This window comes from Vicugna pacos, chromosome 33 (assembly GCF_048564905.1).
Source record: "Vicugna pacos chromosome 33, VicPac4, whole genome shotgun sequence".
NCBI lineage: Eukaryota > Metazoa > Chordata > Mammalia > Artiodactyla > Camelidae > Vicugna > Vicugna pacos.
Window position 1 is genome coordinate 19800112 of NC_133019.1, and position 17260 is coordinate 19817371.

Below are 17260 nucleotides of genomic sequence, written 5' to 3' on the forward strand. Positions count from 1 at the left end.
GGCTTTCTCACTACTACTCCAACCAATCGTTCTCGTCCAAGTCACTCACAACCTTCATGTTGCTGAAGACAGTGGCTAATCCCCATCTTATCTGACCCATCTGATCTATCAACAGCATTCTACAACAGAAGAGCATGCCCTCCTCCCGGGAAGTGCTTTTTCCACTTGTTTTTTAGCACAGCACTCTCCTGGTCATTCCAATCATTCTCCTCTCTCCTCATGAAAGATGGTTGGGTTCCTCATCTTTCTGATAACTAAATTTAGGTTGCCCCAGGCCAGTCCTTGGATCTCTTCTCTTTGCTTTCTTCACTCTTAACTTTGGCGATCACAGCCAGTGTCAGTGCTTTAAACACCATCTATCTGCTGATGCTCCCAAATTTATTTTTGCAGCCCTGTCCTCTCCCTTTAAGCCCCAGACGTGGTGTTATCACATGGATGTTTATTAAAAATTCAAAGTTAACCTGTCCAGAACTGAGTTCCCAATCTCTCTTCAACCATCTCCCCAAAATCTGCTTCTCCCACAGTCTTCATCTGCCCTCATCTCAGCAAGCATATACTTCTAACTGATCAGAACAAAACTGGAGTGCCATCCTTGATGATCTCCTTCTATCACATTCCACGTCTGGTTCTATTATCATGTCCTGTATAGTTTCTTTTCACTATATAAACAGAACTCAACCACTTTTGACTACCTCTACCTACTACTGTTCTGGGCAGAGCTCCCATTATTGTTTAATCGAATTACTTAAATAGGTTCTTAACCCATATTCTTGCTTCCTCTGTTGCCTCCTTCGGTCTAGTCTTTCTGTAGCAGCCAGGTAATCCTGATAAAATATACGTCAGATCCTGTCATTCTGTTCGAGATCTTTCTATGACTTTCTAACCTATTCAGAGTAAAAACCAAACTCCTTACAATGGCTCACAGTCTTACATGACCTGGCCTTCTATTATCTCTGGCTTAATTTCCTACTATTTGCCCCCTCACTCAACCCACCCTGGCCACAATGATCTCTTTCCTCTCTGGTCCTAGAACATGACGGGTGTATCTCTGCTTTAGAGCCTTCGCACTTGTGTATCCCCTGGCTAGAGTACTCTTCTCTTAGCCACACGGCTTACTCCTTAATCAACTTCAATCTAGCTTTGAATAAACCCTCTGCAGCCCAATTGAACACTTCAAACCACCTCATTTCCTCCACACTCCCTTAACCCCTCTCCTACTTTATCTACCCACGTACTATCTACCTACCTTTCTTTCTAACCATTCATTTATTTATCTATCTAAAAATAATGAGGAAAAAAGCCTACTAGAGAAAGCTGATTTTTTTTTTAAGAGTCTAGAAAAAAAATCTAACTTAGGAAGTAAGGAAAGGTAGCTGAAGGAGGGGGGAACTAATAATAATTTCTAGTGACAGGTTTATGTCATTTAAAAAGACACAATTCTAAGGATAATACTGTTTCATTATCTTTATCCTATAACGATGGGCAAGAGGGTATGGAAAACAAGGATAAATGTGATGCAACTGTCACAAGAGCCCTATGAAAGGAAAGGAGACAGGGAAATCAATTCTGCTTGGGACAGGATGTGGGGAGAGGCAGAGTATCAAGGATGGTCCATGAGAAGTATGCTATGACCTGAGTCTTGAAGAAGGATGAAGAGGAATTCAATAATCAGTAATATTCAAAAACAGGAAAACATTCTTGAAAAATGAGGAAGAGGACAACCTTCTAGCTCAATTTTGGTTCACATGCATACCCAATGCTGAGAAAAGCACTAACAAACCAAATATAATAAACACAGTTGCCCTCCACTGATGAAAAATCAGTGTTACTAGCTTTTTTAGCTTGTAACTTAATAGAATAATGATGTAAGTTTCTTACTAAAATTAAATTAGGACAGAAATGTTAATATACAGGAATATATACCTTGTCTCTTGCAGTAAGAAATCGTGGATCATCTTGAAAAGCTTCTTTGACGAGTTTACTAAATCTATTAAATAGTGTAAGTAATTGCTCAACATATTTCTCAGAGTCCTAAAAATAAAGTGTTTTATATTCAATTGAGTCTTTAAAAAGAAAATAATAATACAAAAAAAGAGAGAAAATACAAACATAATTTTAATAAACCACTACAGCTTTAAAAGTAGGAAAATTTTCTGAAAAAAGGTTTTCTTAAAAAAGGTGTTCCAACGTTACTACTGTTTTGCTATCAATTATTATTTTAAACACCTGATTCTGCGTTGAGAAGATAACCTTTATATAGGCTGTCACCGAGAAGACTTACAGTAGTAATGGTTTCAGCAGCTGCTACCATGTCTGCCAGGCCCGCGCTAATGATGTGTTCCTCCAGGTCCTTCAGCATTGGCTCTATCCCGTTAGGAACTTTGTCCATCAGTGAGAACATCAAATGTAGTTCTGAAAGGACAGAACATACTCATGTAACCCTTTCATCCACCGGAAGAGATTTTCTCTTTGCCTTGTATCGTGGATCTATGACGCCTGTCACAATGAGTGCGGGGAAGTACTAGCTGGAAGCTGACAGCTTTAGTAGTATTCTGTGGGTACAATTAGTTCAGGGGTTGTTACAGTAAGAACTGCAGGCTCTACAGTAAGAACTTCCTAATCTACCTTCTCAGTCTGAGAAAAACTACTTTTATTTATTTTTGGGGGGGGATTAGGCTTGTTTGTTTGTTTATAAATAACGGAGGTACTGGAAATTGAGCCCAGGACCTTGCACATGTTAAGCATACACTCTACCACTGAGTTACAGCCTCCTCCTTCAAAAATTATTTTTGTAAAAAAAAAAAAAAAATTATTTTTGTAAGAAATCCTAATTGAAGTGATCACACACACTGCAAAACCCAACTCCTCTTAAAAGATGAGTCATCTGATTTTCAAATGCAATGGAATGTATTTATTCTAAGAAATAAAAAAGTTTACATAAAAGATTAGTACATTTCATAAAACAGATGCAATATTAAATACACAAAACACAGCCATGTGGTTAAGGGGTAAAATAATCATGTCCTCAGGTAAGATAGCATAAAACTCTATTCATAAAAACTTTTTCAATTTACAAAAAAGCACTTTCTCCTGTTTTACCATTTAATTGACCTTCAGAAAAGTCTTACTTCTGAACTGGGTACCACTAAATAAGTCCTTTCGAAGGGAGTCCAACATGGATCTGACGTAACACTACTGAGCTTGACATACAGAAATTCAAATAATTCATTTATGCCAAGTGAGAAACTTGCTTTTTACTACAAAACTACTTCTGAAGAGTGTATGGACTTAAGTGAACTGAAATATATACTTTTTTTTTCTTTTTAATAAATATTTATTATCTACCTCATGCTAGTCACTGTTCAAGGTATTTGGAACACATCAGAAAATAAAGCAATCAAAGAAAAATGTTAACCAAATCAAAGGATTTCACTCTTTATGTTTGATAATGCTATTATTTCTATACAAGGTGCTATTAACTACTATAGAAGAAACCCTAATCATAATTTTTATTTGAGTGAATGATCAGATAAACCAGTGTACAATAATGTAATTATGTAAATTTAGGAAATATGCAATTTAGTCTTGGAAAATTTAAAGAAGCTGGCTTGGCCTGCGTGAACTCCTCTTCTACTTCTCCATTAGAAGGTTCTATCAACTGGTTTCTCAGATCTGGGACGTAAGTACTTTCTTCCACAGAAAATTAAATTCCCATTTAGAAATGACTTACTGGCAAGACTCATCTTTATCACTCATTTACTAGATATTCTTGAGAATAATGTTTTCAAGATACTGAAATACATACTTTAAATGCAACTAGAGACCTCGCAATTTTACATAATGAAATCTAGAGAGTAATACATCAAAATGTTAAAAGTGGTCATCTCGGAGTGGTAAGCATACGGGTAATTTTTACAGTATTCTTTTCTGTTTTAATGTACTTAAATATACCTTTATCATATTTAAGTAATAAAAAAATTTAAGTAAAAAAATACACTTCAGGTATCTTAAATTATAACGTATTTTGGGAGAGAGGGATGAAGATTACAAACATAGAGCATTTTATTACTTTTTAAAAATATTTGTCACAAGGTCCCACACACAAGTCAAATTACCTAGTTTTATCCTATACCATATGTTTATCATTTAAATTAGCCTTTAAAAGCAGAGTCCTACTTTTTCCCCCCTACTTTTGAGAAGAAATTGAAATTCACATGCAAGAGTACTCACACACATACTGATACGGGGGGGGGAGGAGGGGAATGCTTAAAATATACATTTATAATCTTCTTTACAGTGTTTCTAACTATGCTAAATATTTTATCATTTTCTTTAAGTATAATTTGCCATAACAAAAATACATACGTATAAAAGAATGACCTAACAGCAATTTATTAAAAGTGATGTGCTTCAAAGACACCCTCTTAATATGAGTATGAGAACGTTATGTGATGTTTTACCTACTTTCAGTTTCGTTTCGCTTGATCATGCCTTGGCACTCTGCTAAGATAGTCTCTTTAAAGGATGTCACCAGGGCATTTACACAGCATTCCATGAGCTGAAACACATCAAAAACTGGTCAAGGCCCTTGTAAGCACAAGAAAGGCACAAATCTATTCCTCTCCATTTTGCCTTATAGCTCCATAAAACCACATTCTTGAACAATAGCAAAACAGCTAAGCCCACTGAAAGTAGACTTTACTTACCTTTACGAGAGGATTACTGAAGACGGGTACTCTATGTAAGTTTACCAAAGCATACTTCCCTCTAAGGAAAAGGCTACAGAATGTAGGTTCTCGTTAGAAATTTTAAAGAAAGTCCCCAAGGAGGGGAGGAAAAAAAATTTTAACATACCAAACAAAATGAAAAAACAAAAACAAAAACAACCTTTAGTAAACTCTCATCTGGAGAGAACCTGTGCTGGAATTAGATCCTAAAATTCTGAAAGTATGAACATTCATTCAACATACAGTAGGCATCGCGGCTGTTGGCACCAAAGAAGTGGTCAGGATACAGAGGGAATAAGAAATGACCTCTGCTTTGGAGAAGACCACTGTCTCATTGAGGGCAGGGAGGGAGGCAAGTGTCAACTAATAAACACAACTCAGGTAAGTGGCAAAGCGCGCGTGTTCGCGCACACACACACACGCCCCCAAACAGAAACAAAGGAACTACTATTTGTTCGTGGGTAGTTAAAAAGGTCTCATGCACAAGATGAAATGTAAATTCAATGCTTAAAAATAAGTACAAGTCTTAAAACGGACTGAGTATTCTAGGAACAAGAAGTTGAATATAGCAGTGAAGAGACAGTGGGAGGGAAAGCCAGAAAGGTAAGCTGGAGCCAGATTGTGAATGAAAATCTATGGTTTGGGATTTTATTCTATAGGTAGGGAAGGTTTTAAACAGAGGATAAATGTAATGAGCTTCGACTCCCCTACAAAGTCATTTCTAAACGCTCAGTCTAATGGTAGGTGGTACTCAGTGGTGGCAGAGAGACTGGCAGACAAGGCTGTTGAAATACTCCAAGTAAGATGGTTAGGGTCCAGTGTTCTGGCTGGCCCTCAAGAAAATCCACCCCACCTCATCACTGCTCCTTCATGTCATATATTTACTTGTCTCACAGGTATCAAATAAAATAAATAGGATGCAAAGTACACAAGGCTGACATCTCTCTTCTGAAAAACAGATCATCTATCTATATTCAGGAAGGGAACTATGTGTGTCTTAAAAAGTTCTTTGCCAAAAATTCCTCTTGGAAGTGACATAATGTTGATAATTACTGGAGTTGAATTTAGGTAATGGAGAGTCATTATACTACTCTTTCTACTTTAAAAAATGTTAAAAAATTTCCGTAATAAAAGATTTTTTTCAGGTCCCTCTTTGAGAATTATGCTAATGACTTTAAAATCCATGTATGTCAATTTCTGTCCTAAAAAAACACACAGATACAAAGTGGTTGAGAAATTTCTGCCCTGCCAAGGTGGGGCGCTCTGCCCCAATCACTGAGTAACCTCATTCCGTACCAGCTCTGGAATATGCACAACTGAACACTACCAGCCTCAACAGAGACTAGATAAATCTAATTACATGTAACTAATAAAGAAGAAACAGAAAGTGCCATCAAAATAAGCCCCAAGCCCCAGTCACTTCAGCTCTGCTTTCTATTTTAGTTTAGATCAGGAGTAGTTCAACCTGTGTTCAGGAGAAGTCCAAGTTTTGCAGACTCCAAAAATCCAGACCAGTGTGTTTCAAACTGTCTGTTGTGAAATCAGTTTTAATGGCTGTGACCAGGGTTTCTTTCTTTAATAATACAGAACAGTACAAACAACATCAGAACGCATCACAGATAACAGCAACAAGTATTATTCCATAAAAATTTTGTTTCAGATGTGAGCAAATAAACAAAGAATATACTAAGCCACAATAAAAAATGTATTTCTTACTGTGGGTTACAATGAGGATTAAGAGGAGAGGCTAAATCGACAAGATAACTGAAGTAAACTGCAAAGACTGGTAACTGCTTACGTGAAAGGAGTTAGGGATCTAAGTCGTTGAAGCAGTTTCTAGCTTGAAAGGTTAAACAAATCATTATAATAACAAATATTTTTAATGAGCACTTACTCTGACCAAGCATTATGCTAAATGCCTTTTAAACATTATCTCATTTAACCCATATGTCATTTAATCCACGACAATCTTATGCAGCAGATATCTACCATATGAGGAAACAAGCTTAGAGAGGCTAAGTAAATAACCTACAGATGTTGCACAGTTAGTTCATTAGGGTTTGAGCTGTAATATGAGGCCAGGTATGCAAGTCCACAGCCTACAACTTTTGATACTACATTAAGAGAGCAAGTATATACTTAGCAATGGCTACATGCTCAGAGTTAACTGTCATAAGGAACAGAGACGTACAAAACATGGTTTATGTCCTCAATGCTCTTAACAACTGGAGTACAGCATATCTAAAAAAATGTGTGCATTCTTCATACATAACAGAGGTGCACAAAAAGTTCAATTTCACCAATAAGGCAAAGAAGTAAAAGCAAACGCGTCATTAACACACCATAAACCTCACAAGGACAGAGACTGTGTTCTGTCCATAGCCACAGATCCACAGCTTCAACACAGCCGGTGCTTGATAAACAACACAACAAAGCAGCCTGTAATCTGCTACTAAATCAAGCTGTAGAAACAACAGGTGCAGTAAAACATTGCTTTAAAAAATGAATTAAAAAACAAACAGACTGAGCTATATGAATAAGGAAATATTCCTTATTGGGTAGAATGACTCTTACTGAACAATATTAAGTTAGAAAAATAAGTTAGGGCCAAATCATGAAGGGCCTTGAAAACCACAGGCAGGAAATCATGATACTATGGCTTTTGAATAAAGAAGTAAAATAGTGAAAGTGATGTTTATGGAAGAGTACCCCGAACTCACAAAAGAAGAAACCCAAATGGTCCACAGTAAGATAAAGATGCCCAGCCTCATCAGTGATTTTTAAGTGCACATAAAAAATCTTTTAAAATCTGTGATACTGAGCTTGGCAAAATTAATAGTCTGACAAAACCCCGATGAACAAAGATAAACAGGCATAGTGTAAATGGGAATGAGAATTACAACAACATTTCTGAAAATCTGTTTGGTGTTTACAGCGATCTGTGAAAGGTGCAGAGCCTTTGCTTCAGCAACCTCCTTTCCAGGAAATTCCATTCCAAGGGGCTGCCACATGTGACAAAGATATATGTATAAAGATGTTAAAAAGATAAAAAGATAAAAGCATGTAAGAGTGTTCCAGGAAGTACTATTTGTAAAAAATAAACTAATGATAACAAATAATACTGAAAATTCCCATCATTAGAGAATTAGGTATATTACAATACACATATACAATGAAATATATACAGTCATTAAAAACAATGTTATAATTCAGAAGTGTTTAGAGTAAAAGTGCGCATTATCATTTATTTCAGTGATGGAGAAAAGAAAGAAAGAAAAAAAGAAAGGAAAAGAAAGAAAAAAGAAAAGGAGGAAAGGACATGAAAGGAAAGGAAAGGAGGAAAGGGACAAAAGAGGGAAAAAAAGAAAAAAGGATCAACCAAGCACGTATGACAAAATGATCACTGTTAAATCTGGGGGCTGGGTTTGGGGAGTGGGGTTCATTATACTATTTTCTCTGTTTTTGTAAATATTTGAAAACTTTCATCACAAATATTTTATTAAAAAATAAAGAGAAGAATTATGGCATAGGTCCCTGCGTATTGAAAAATCCTTTAGAAAACTATTTCATGTAGGCAAAAAGAAGAAAGGGAGATTGCATGTAAGAGTTCCCTCCTTATTTCCAGAGTCTTGTCTTAACCAAAGGGTCAGTTTCTTGAGGGCAGAGACCATGTTATTCCTCTTTTGTACTTTTTCCCCCATCGTTTACCAAAGTTCTGCATCCAGGGTCAACCCTAAATATGTACTTATTTGAAAAACACATCTTGTATGGAACGGATAGTGATAAACCATCTCTCTCACCTTGTGTTCCCTGTCTCCTTTTGCTAGCTTCCGTGAAGAAAAAACTTTTTGCCATATGTCATCAACGCCTGTATTTGGCCTGAGATGAGCACCACTTCTAAATCCATAGCAATCTCCCCAGAGGTCTGCAAGGTGCAACACTTTAACTATCAACGTGCCTGACGTTTTACCTTCCTCTAGATAGCAAACCTCTTCAAAGATGATGCCTGCCACAAAACACAGCAGGCACTCAGTACCTGTTGAATGAACGAACGTGCAGGTCTGTGAAGACGGAAGGTGGGACAGGCAGGCTAAGTGATGTAGGAGAGTCCTCTTTGAGCAGTATGCAGTTTGCACAATTAGTGCTACTTCACTGAAGTTTAATAAAAAGCAGTAAGAACAGTTCTGATTTTCATTAGTTATGCAATCCTGTACAAGCAACATTTTGCTTTTGTCTCAGCTATAAAACAGAGGAGCTGGATTAAAAATTATCCTAGGTGCCTCCACCTGAAGATTCTACTTTATTATTATCAGGTCTTTAACCACACAAGGATACCTGTAATGTATTCAAGAATTCATTTACTGCACGTGTGGTAGGCTAGTCTCAAAATTAACTTCTCTTGGCCTTTCTAACTTGGTTACATTTTTTTTAAACCTTTATAACTAGTGTTACCTGCTTCATTTCTAAACTAGCTATACAAGTTACTCTCCATATAGATCAATGGAATCAATTAGACTCACCTTGACTTTTCAAACAGCACCCTTAATAAACCAAAATGAGGGTCAACAAGTACTTTACTTACTTTAACGTTAATAATTTATGACTTGTAACCTTGTTGTTAATTGAGTTTTTCATCAATGTTTTGCACAGGCAGTAGAATAGTTTCTGTCTGAGACTCAGTAAGCAACTTTCTGCAGACCACAGCCCTAACAGTAAAAACTACCATGTCAGTCACAGTGCTTAAATGTTTTGATAAAGTAGTTGATTAAACACAAGTGGGTATTACCCATTTTACAGTTAGGAAAACAAGGATTACAGAAGTTGAAGAACTTCCCAAAGGGTAAAATGACAACGGAATTCAAACCCTCCTCTTGTTCCAACGTGTATGCCCTGAATCACTACACTGCCTCCCCGTCAGTGCCCTGGTCATCGTGAAGAAATGAAGACTTGCCACCACTGCTTCACTCTCTAGTCCGTTAATCCACTGTAGAAACACTCCAGTTTATTCTAGTGTCACTCTGAGGATAGGGACCACTTGTGTCCTCTTATCCCCACTAGCACAAGGCCTGACACAGTTCAGGTGCATGGTAAGTAGTAACTGAATGCTCTCAGGTAGTACCAAGGGATGTGGCTATCACCTAAAATGCTAAAAGCCACAGGAAAAAAATTGTAAGTTATTTTGTTTTATATTTTTTTCTCATTCTTTTCTTCCTGTTACGTGTCACTTTTTGCCGTCTATGATGCCTCTTCAGCCAGCACAGCTCTGAAGCCTCTGACCCAGTTTTACTAACATACTGCTGCTCATCTCTACAGCCCCGTCCAGTGATAATCAAGCTAATTAGAGAGCTGGGAGGATGCCTGGGTCTGGGCGGGACTAAGCTGCTCTCCTGCAAGCAACGGTAGAGCAGCGGGCCTACCAGGCAGCTAAGGCAGCGCTGCTGCTCAGATCTCTCGGCCTGACTTACTTTCCAGGCTCCCCACTGAGTTGCAAGTAGCTCAAGCTGCTAGAAGGCTTGTCCTCTGGAGGAGTCCAGTATTCCTGCATCATACCTACTACAAACACGTATACACTGACAGCTCACTCACGCCTGCACATGTGCACAAAGAAATGCACTTACACACAAAGCATCTGATCCAAGTTTGGACCCTCAAACAGAGCTGGGCCGATTAGCGCTAGGCTAATTAAAACGAGTAGGGCCAGACTCTTCCCTCTGGTCCAAACTGGAGGGACAAACTGGGAGCTCTCATGATCCCCACTTCAATCCAACACAGCTGCATCAGTGACTCAAATACCATGAGCAGTATCACTTCAGATGATATAATTTTTGACAGTAAAAAAAATTTAAATTTCTTTTTTTTTAATTTATTTTTAATTTTTTTTGGTGGTGGTGGGGTAATTAGGTTTATTTATTTATTTATTTTTAGAGGAGATACTGGGGATTGAACCCAGGACCTTGTGTATGTGAAGCTCTACCACTTGAGCTATATCCTCCACCAAAATTTAAGATTCTAAATAAAAAATATATTACCGTTCCTCAATTTACACAGTAGTATCATCCGTGGAAAATAAAGTGTATTATTAATATCATGCAAAAATGTTTTGATTCGTAAGTAAAATAAAATTCTAGATGCAAATAAGTATAAATAAGATTTTCACTTACATGATTGGCCAGTGGGATTACTGAACATCATTTTTGGGATATGGTCTAATTCTTGCTTATGTGGGACAGTCTGAGCACTGTGAGACATGTAGCATTCCTGGATCCCACTCACTAAAAATCAATCATTGTGACAACCAAAAAAAAAAAAGAAAAGAAAAAGAAAAAGAAAAAGAAAAAGAAAAAGAAAAGCCTCTACAAATTTCTGTAACACGTGCTGGAAGCAGACACTACCGTCACTGAAAACTGCTAGCCTAGAGATTTCCGTTCAATGCACGTCAGCTATCCTAACAACCCGATAACCCACAGCGTAACTCACTTCTCTTTGATTCATCTCTATCAGAATCTGCTGTACTGTGACAAGCAAATTCAAATGAAAGCTGAATTATAACAAGCAAATTCATATGAAAATTTAATTAGGATAAATTTATAAAAGGATCCTGTGATTATATGCTAAACCTAACATTAATATACTGACAGTAACTTTTATGGGCTATATAGTATATGTCAAAGCCCCTCTGGGGTATACATTTTTATCCATTAAAAATGGGACTTGGTGTTCATTTTGAAAATGGAAGAATAGTGTAACGTTAGGAACTCTGTTAATGTGATTTCCTGACCCAGTTAGTTCAACAGAGGAAAAATGCCATATGAACACTTCTGATTAAATGTTCTAATCTCATTGTTTTACAAGTTTTCCCAGCCACTTACTTGTTGAAGAGACTCTCTTTTCTCCATTGTGTGTTCTTGCCTCCTTTATCACAGATTAATAGACTATAGGTGCGTGGTTTTATTTCTGGGCTCTCTATTCTGTTCCACTGATTTGTCTGTTTTTGTGCCAACACCACATTGCTTTGATTAATGTAGCTTTGAAGGACAGTCTAAAGTCTGGGAGAGTTATACGTCCAGCTTTGTTCTTTTTCCTCAGGGTACCTTTGGCAATTCAGGGTCTTTTGTGGTTCCATATAAATTTTAGGGTTATTTGTTTCAGTTCTGTGAAAAATGTCATGAGTATTTTGATAGAAATTGAATGAAATCTGTAGATTGCTTTCAGTGGTGTGGCCACTTCAATAATATTAGTTCTTCCAATCCAAGCCAGCATGGGATATCTTTCCATTTCTTTGAATCATCTTCAATCTCCCTCATCAATGGTTTATAGTTTTCAGAGTGTATGTCTTTCACCTCCCTGGTTAAGTTTATTCCTAGGTATTTAAAATTTTTTGGTGTAATTTTAAACAGGATTTTTTTTCACTTTCTCTTTCTGATATTTCATTCTTAATGTATCAAAATGCAACAGATCGCTATATATTAATCCTGTATTCTGCAACCTTGCTGAGTTCATTTTTTAGTTCTAATTATTTGTTTGTGGAGACATTAGGGTTCTCTATAAAGAGCATCATGTCATCTGCAGTGTTTTATCTCTTCCCTTCCAATTTGGGTACTTTTATTCATTTTTCTTGTTTGATTGCTGTGGCAAGGACTTCCAATACTATGTTAAATAAAAGCAGCTAGAATGAGCATCCTTGTCTCTTTCCTGAATTTAGCAGAAAGTCTTCCAGCTTCTCACCATGGAGTATTTTCTTGCCTGTGGGTTTGTCATAAATGGCCTTTATCATGTTCCCTCTATACCCACTCTGATGAGAGTTTTTACCATGAATGGATGTTGAATTTTGTTAAATGTTTTTTCTGCATCTATTGAGATACTGTGATTTTTATCTTTCCTTTCATTAATGTGTGTCACACTGACTGATTTGCATACAATGAACCACCCTTGTGACACTGGAATAAATCCAACTTGATCATGGTGTATTTGCTTTATATATTTAGGTGCTCCTGTGCTGGCTGCGTGTATGTTAATGACCATAATATCCTCTTCTTATAGTGATCCCTTTATCATTACATAATGTTATTCTTTGTCATTCATTATGACCTTTAAAGTTTATTTTTTCTCATATGAGTACTGCAGCCTTTGCTTTCTTGTCATTTCTGTTTAAATGAAATCTTTCTGTATCCCTTCTCTTTCACTCTGTGTGTCACCCTGAAGGGAGTCTCCTGTGGGCAGTGTATTGAAGGGTCTTGTTCTTTAATACAATCAGCCACCCTGTGTTGTTTGATCAAAACATTTAGTCCATTGATAGATAAAGTAATTAATTTTTGTTTTTGTTTTCTTTGGGGGTGGGGGGATTAGGCCTGCTTATTTATTTATTTACTTATTTATTATTTAAACAGAGGTACTGGGTATTGAACATGGGGGGGGGGGAATTAGGTTTATTTGTTTGTTTATTATTTAAACGGAGGCACTGGGCACTGAACCCAGGACCTCATGCATGCTAAGCATGTGCTCTGTAACTGAGCTATACCTCCCCCTGAGTAGTAATTATTGATATGTATGCACTTACTGCTATTTTACTATCTGTTTATCACTTGTTTTCAGGTTGTTTTGGTAGTGCTTCTACATTTACTTCACCTTCTTGTTTCTTCCATTGTAAGACTGCACTATTTAATCACAGAGGCTTTACACTGCATGAGACGCCACACTTAACGTCTGGTAGGGCCAGTTCACGTCAAAGTTTTCTTTTCCAGTGTTTTCCTGGTTATCCTTACACTTTATTTTTCCACATGAACTTCTTTATCAACTTGTCTAATTTCATGAAACAGCTGCTGGTATTTTTATTGGAATTACAGGGAAGATATAAATTAATTTAGGGAAGAAGTGACATCTATATCATTTTGACTCACAGAATTTAAGAATAAGGGGTATCTTTCAGTTTTTTCAAGTCTACCTCTCTGTCTTTGACATGTTTAAAAATTTTCCTCTTATAAGGTTTCACACATTTCTTGTTAAATTTATTCCCAAGTATTTAATTTTTTTTGTTGCTACCATAAGTGAGGTTTGCCCTAATCATATAGTCCCTCTTTATTATTTGTACATATGAAGGCTGACATTTGTATGTTAATTTTATATCCTGCCACTTTATTGAATTATTTTACTGTTTGAGTTAGTTTTAACACTGACTGTAGAGTTTTCCATATAAAGTACTATCATGTAATCTCCAAAATGAGACAGTTTTCCTTCAGGCTTACCCATTCTCATTGATTCCTACAGTTTAACTGCATGGGCTAATGCCTCTAATATAGTGTTAAACAGCAGTCAGAAATGGTGGGTGTCCCTGCCTTATTGATGATCTTAATACAAATGCCTCTAATAAGACTCCATAAAATAAGATACTGGCTTTACGACTAGGGTATATACATTCCTGATAATATCCTTAATAAAAGAATAATAAGTAAATACTTTTCTTAGCATCATAAAATGCATACATCATGCCAAAAAGCAGCATCGTGCTTAATTGTGACAACTTAGAGAACTGCCATCAAAGACTATAAGAAGTCAAGGATCCCCAATATTATTTAACATTTTTCTAAAATAAACCATTTAAGGATCCAATCCACTGAAGGAAATAGGAGATAATAGTATTAGAAAGAAGATATAATCAGATGCTTGGAGTACCCAAAAGAACAAAAGAAAACTCTTATAAACTAGGAAAGAATTCAGTAAGCTGCTATGCAAACATTACTTAAAATGCACACTGGCCTTTACTAGGCCTGCCGTACACCTGGATACTGCCTAGGTGAGACCTGATCTACTCTACAGAAAACTGATTCAGAAACTTGTTTTCCTGTGTATACTGAAAAGTAATCAGATCTGTAAGATTAAGATCATGACTTACTAAATTCAAAGAAGGTCACTGATAAATCATAATAATTTCCTAATTTTCAGAGAAAATGTTAATGTCAAAAATGTACATACTTATTAATATTAAATTTTGTTGTGTATTATTGTGTAGCCCCAGATGAACTGACAGATAATTGTCCTCCACTAGTAAGAACAGCCTAATAGGTACGTATAGACTAAAGCTACTATCAACAAGGCACGAAGATCTGACGTAGCATGTTCTGATGGCTGATAATTCCTCTAACAGAATTTAGGGCAGTGAGTCTGCTTTGAATAATCTTTAGTTATGGAAATGACTCTTTTCTTAACAACTATTTAAAAAAAAACAAAAACAGTTCACACTTAATGTATATTAAATTAGAACCCAGAACTTGGTGATTTTTTGGTTTACTGTTTCTTCCATTACAACATACTTCATTTTAACACATCATTTCTCTTTGGAAACAGAAACTGTAAATTAACAAATACGTAACAAATATTATGTATATATAGTATAGTGGCCTTAGATCAGTGAGGTATATAATACAGTCATGCACCTGCATTAACCCTTAAATTCCCAACGTTATAGTTAATTCTACAGTTCTCATTTACTGTCTTCTCTGCACCAAATTTTGCTGTACTAACTATATAGGGGTCACTGATTAATATTAATCTATGGTCTTAAAAGTTAGGAAAATGATAATCTTTGAAGAAAAAGATGGTAACGATGCTTTGGAAGGGGTATTTAGAGTTTCCTATTTGCTGGTAATTCTTGTTCTAGTGATTTCACAGGTATGTTCACTTTGTGATAATTCACTTATTATAATATACTTGAGATTTCTGTGCACTTTTCTGTATATATGTTGACCACCAATCAAAACAGTTGATTAAAAATAAAAGCATAAAATCAAAACAAAATTAAAACAAACCATACAAACAGACCTCTTATGTCCTCAATAAAGTACAGTTTCTTTGCAAGCATACTACATTGCACTCGTGGATTTTGTTGAAACAATACAAAACCTTATCTTTAAACTCTAGAATCATTCAGCTTGGTGAGACGTTCACACCACTTGGTATCCACGGAAGAGTAAATTCACATCTTCTATTTCAAGTTTTTCCCAAAATGTGTGTGTGTGTGTGCGCGCGCGCGCGTTTTAAAGCATAAAGGGAGACTGACCTGTTCTATACAAGTATTCACGTGTATCAGTTTCTCACTACATTTCTTACTCTCTTTTTCTTGCTCTCTTACTCGCTCTCTTAGTTGGACCTCTATAATTGAACTTCCATAAGTTTAATATAAATATGATACAACTCAGCTGTGTAAACTAGAGTATAAGAATATAACAATACTTCTACCTTACAAAATTACAGCATCCCCACCCAGGTTAGACACGCACTCCAATCAACTCAAAACACTCGATTCCTCAACTAACCTCATCCTTCTCCCTCACTACCTCTTAGACTTCATCTCTCTGTAGCAACACAATTCCCCCAGGCCAAAACCTCAGGCACACTGTTGACTGAATGCTCTCTGATGTCTAGCCCCGCTCATATGATACAATGTTCCACTCCTGGGAAGTCTTTGTCCCTGCTCTCTTTCTTTCCACTTCCATTGCTATACCCCTGCCTGGTACTCCTAACACCTTGAATTACTGTAAAACCTTCCCACTTGCCATTCCAAGCCATTCCCCCTTTCAATTAATCACTCATACAGTCACTAGATTAATCTTTCTCAGAGATAACTTTGAGCATGGCATAGTTATTTAAAGAATATTCAATGGTCTTCCCTGCCTTCTGAATGAAGCTCAAGCCTGGTTGTAAACTTCTATAGAGAATTTCTATAAACAACCATGAAATTTGCCCCCCTTTCTGCCCAATATCAAAGTTTATTTGAAAGAGGAAATACACTGCACATGATAAAAAGCGAAACAAACAAAACACAAGGGAAAAAAGATCCAACTCAGTCCCAATTTCTGAATAAACATGACTATCAATCAAGATGAAAGAAGCTAAAAAAAAGTCAGAAAGTTAAAAAAAAATCCCATCCATAGCTGAAAAATGTCTGGTTTAGGCAAACTGGGAAGTTACTGCTTTGAATGTAAATTTAAATCTAGTTTGCAAGCTCCAAAGACTGAAGGAAACTGGAGGCAATACTGCTAGCTATATTTGAGCAATCTCTAAAACTCTATCCAAACTTGATTCTTACCTTCCTTACCAAAGCACACTAGTCATTCTCCACGCAAAAGCAAACACCAGGATGGACACTAGCATCTGTATCTCTGATTTTTCTTTCTTTTTTTTTTTAAATGAGGAACCAAAAACAAATAAAAACTATGTAACAGACTGATGTTCTCTTATCAAATAATTGACATTTTATCTCATGATAAGAGAAGTTTGAAAACATCATCTCATAACAAAAAGAAGCATCCCCTAGCAGCAGCGGCTCGGTGCTCACTACATCAGCATCCGCAGCCACTACTTTATAGAACACAATTACCATGAACAGTGAGAATCAACCGTTGTCTATTGGGAGCATATTTTACTTGCCATGTGAAAATCACTGCTATGGCTAACTTTAGATATGCACAAAACATAATAAAAGGGGACTGATTAAAAAATAAGTGCATTAAATACAGAAAAGTCTAGAGCAGGAAAGG

General features: G+C 36.5%; 1 protein-coding gene across 2 annotated transcripts in view; it reads right to left on the minus strand.

The window, feature by feature from the left end:
• Positions 1-17260, minus strand: part of CUL5 (cullin 5) — an 85186-nt gene that overhangs the window by 22235 nt on the left and 45691 nt on the right. For both annotated transcript variants that reach the window (XM_031674851.2, XM_072953911.1), the window contains exons 8-10: positions 4465-4558; positions 2282-2412; positions 1924-2031 (exon numbers count right to left, since the gene is read on the minus strand). In XM_031674851.2, the coding sequence (XP_031530711.1) occupies positions 1924-2031; positions 2282-2412; positions 4465-4558 (333 nt within the window). The remainder of the gene's footprint in view (positions 1-1923; positions 2032-2281; positions 2413-4464; positions 4559-17260) is intronic.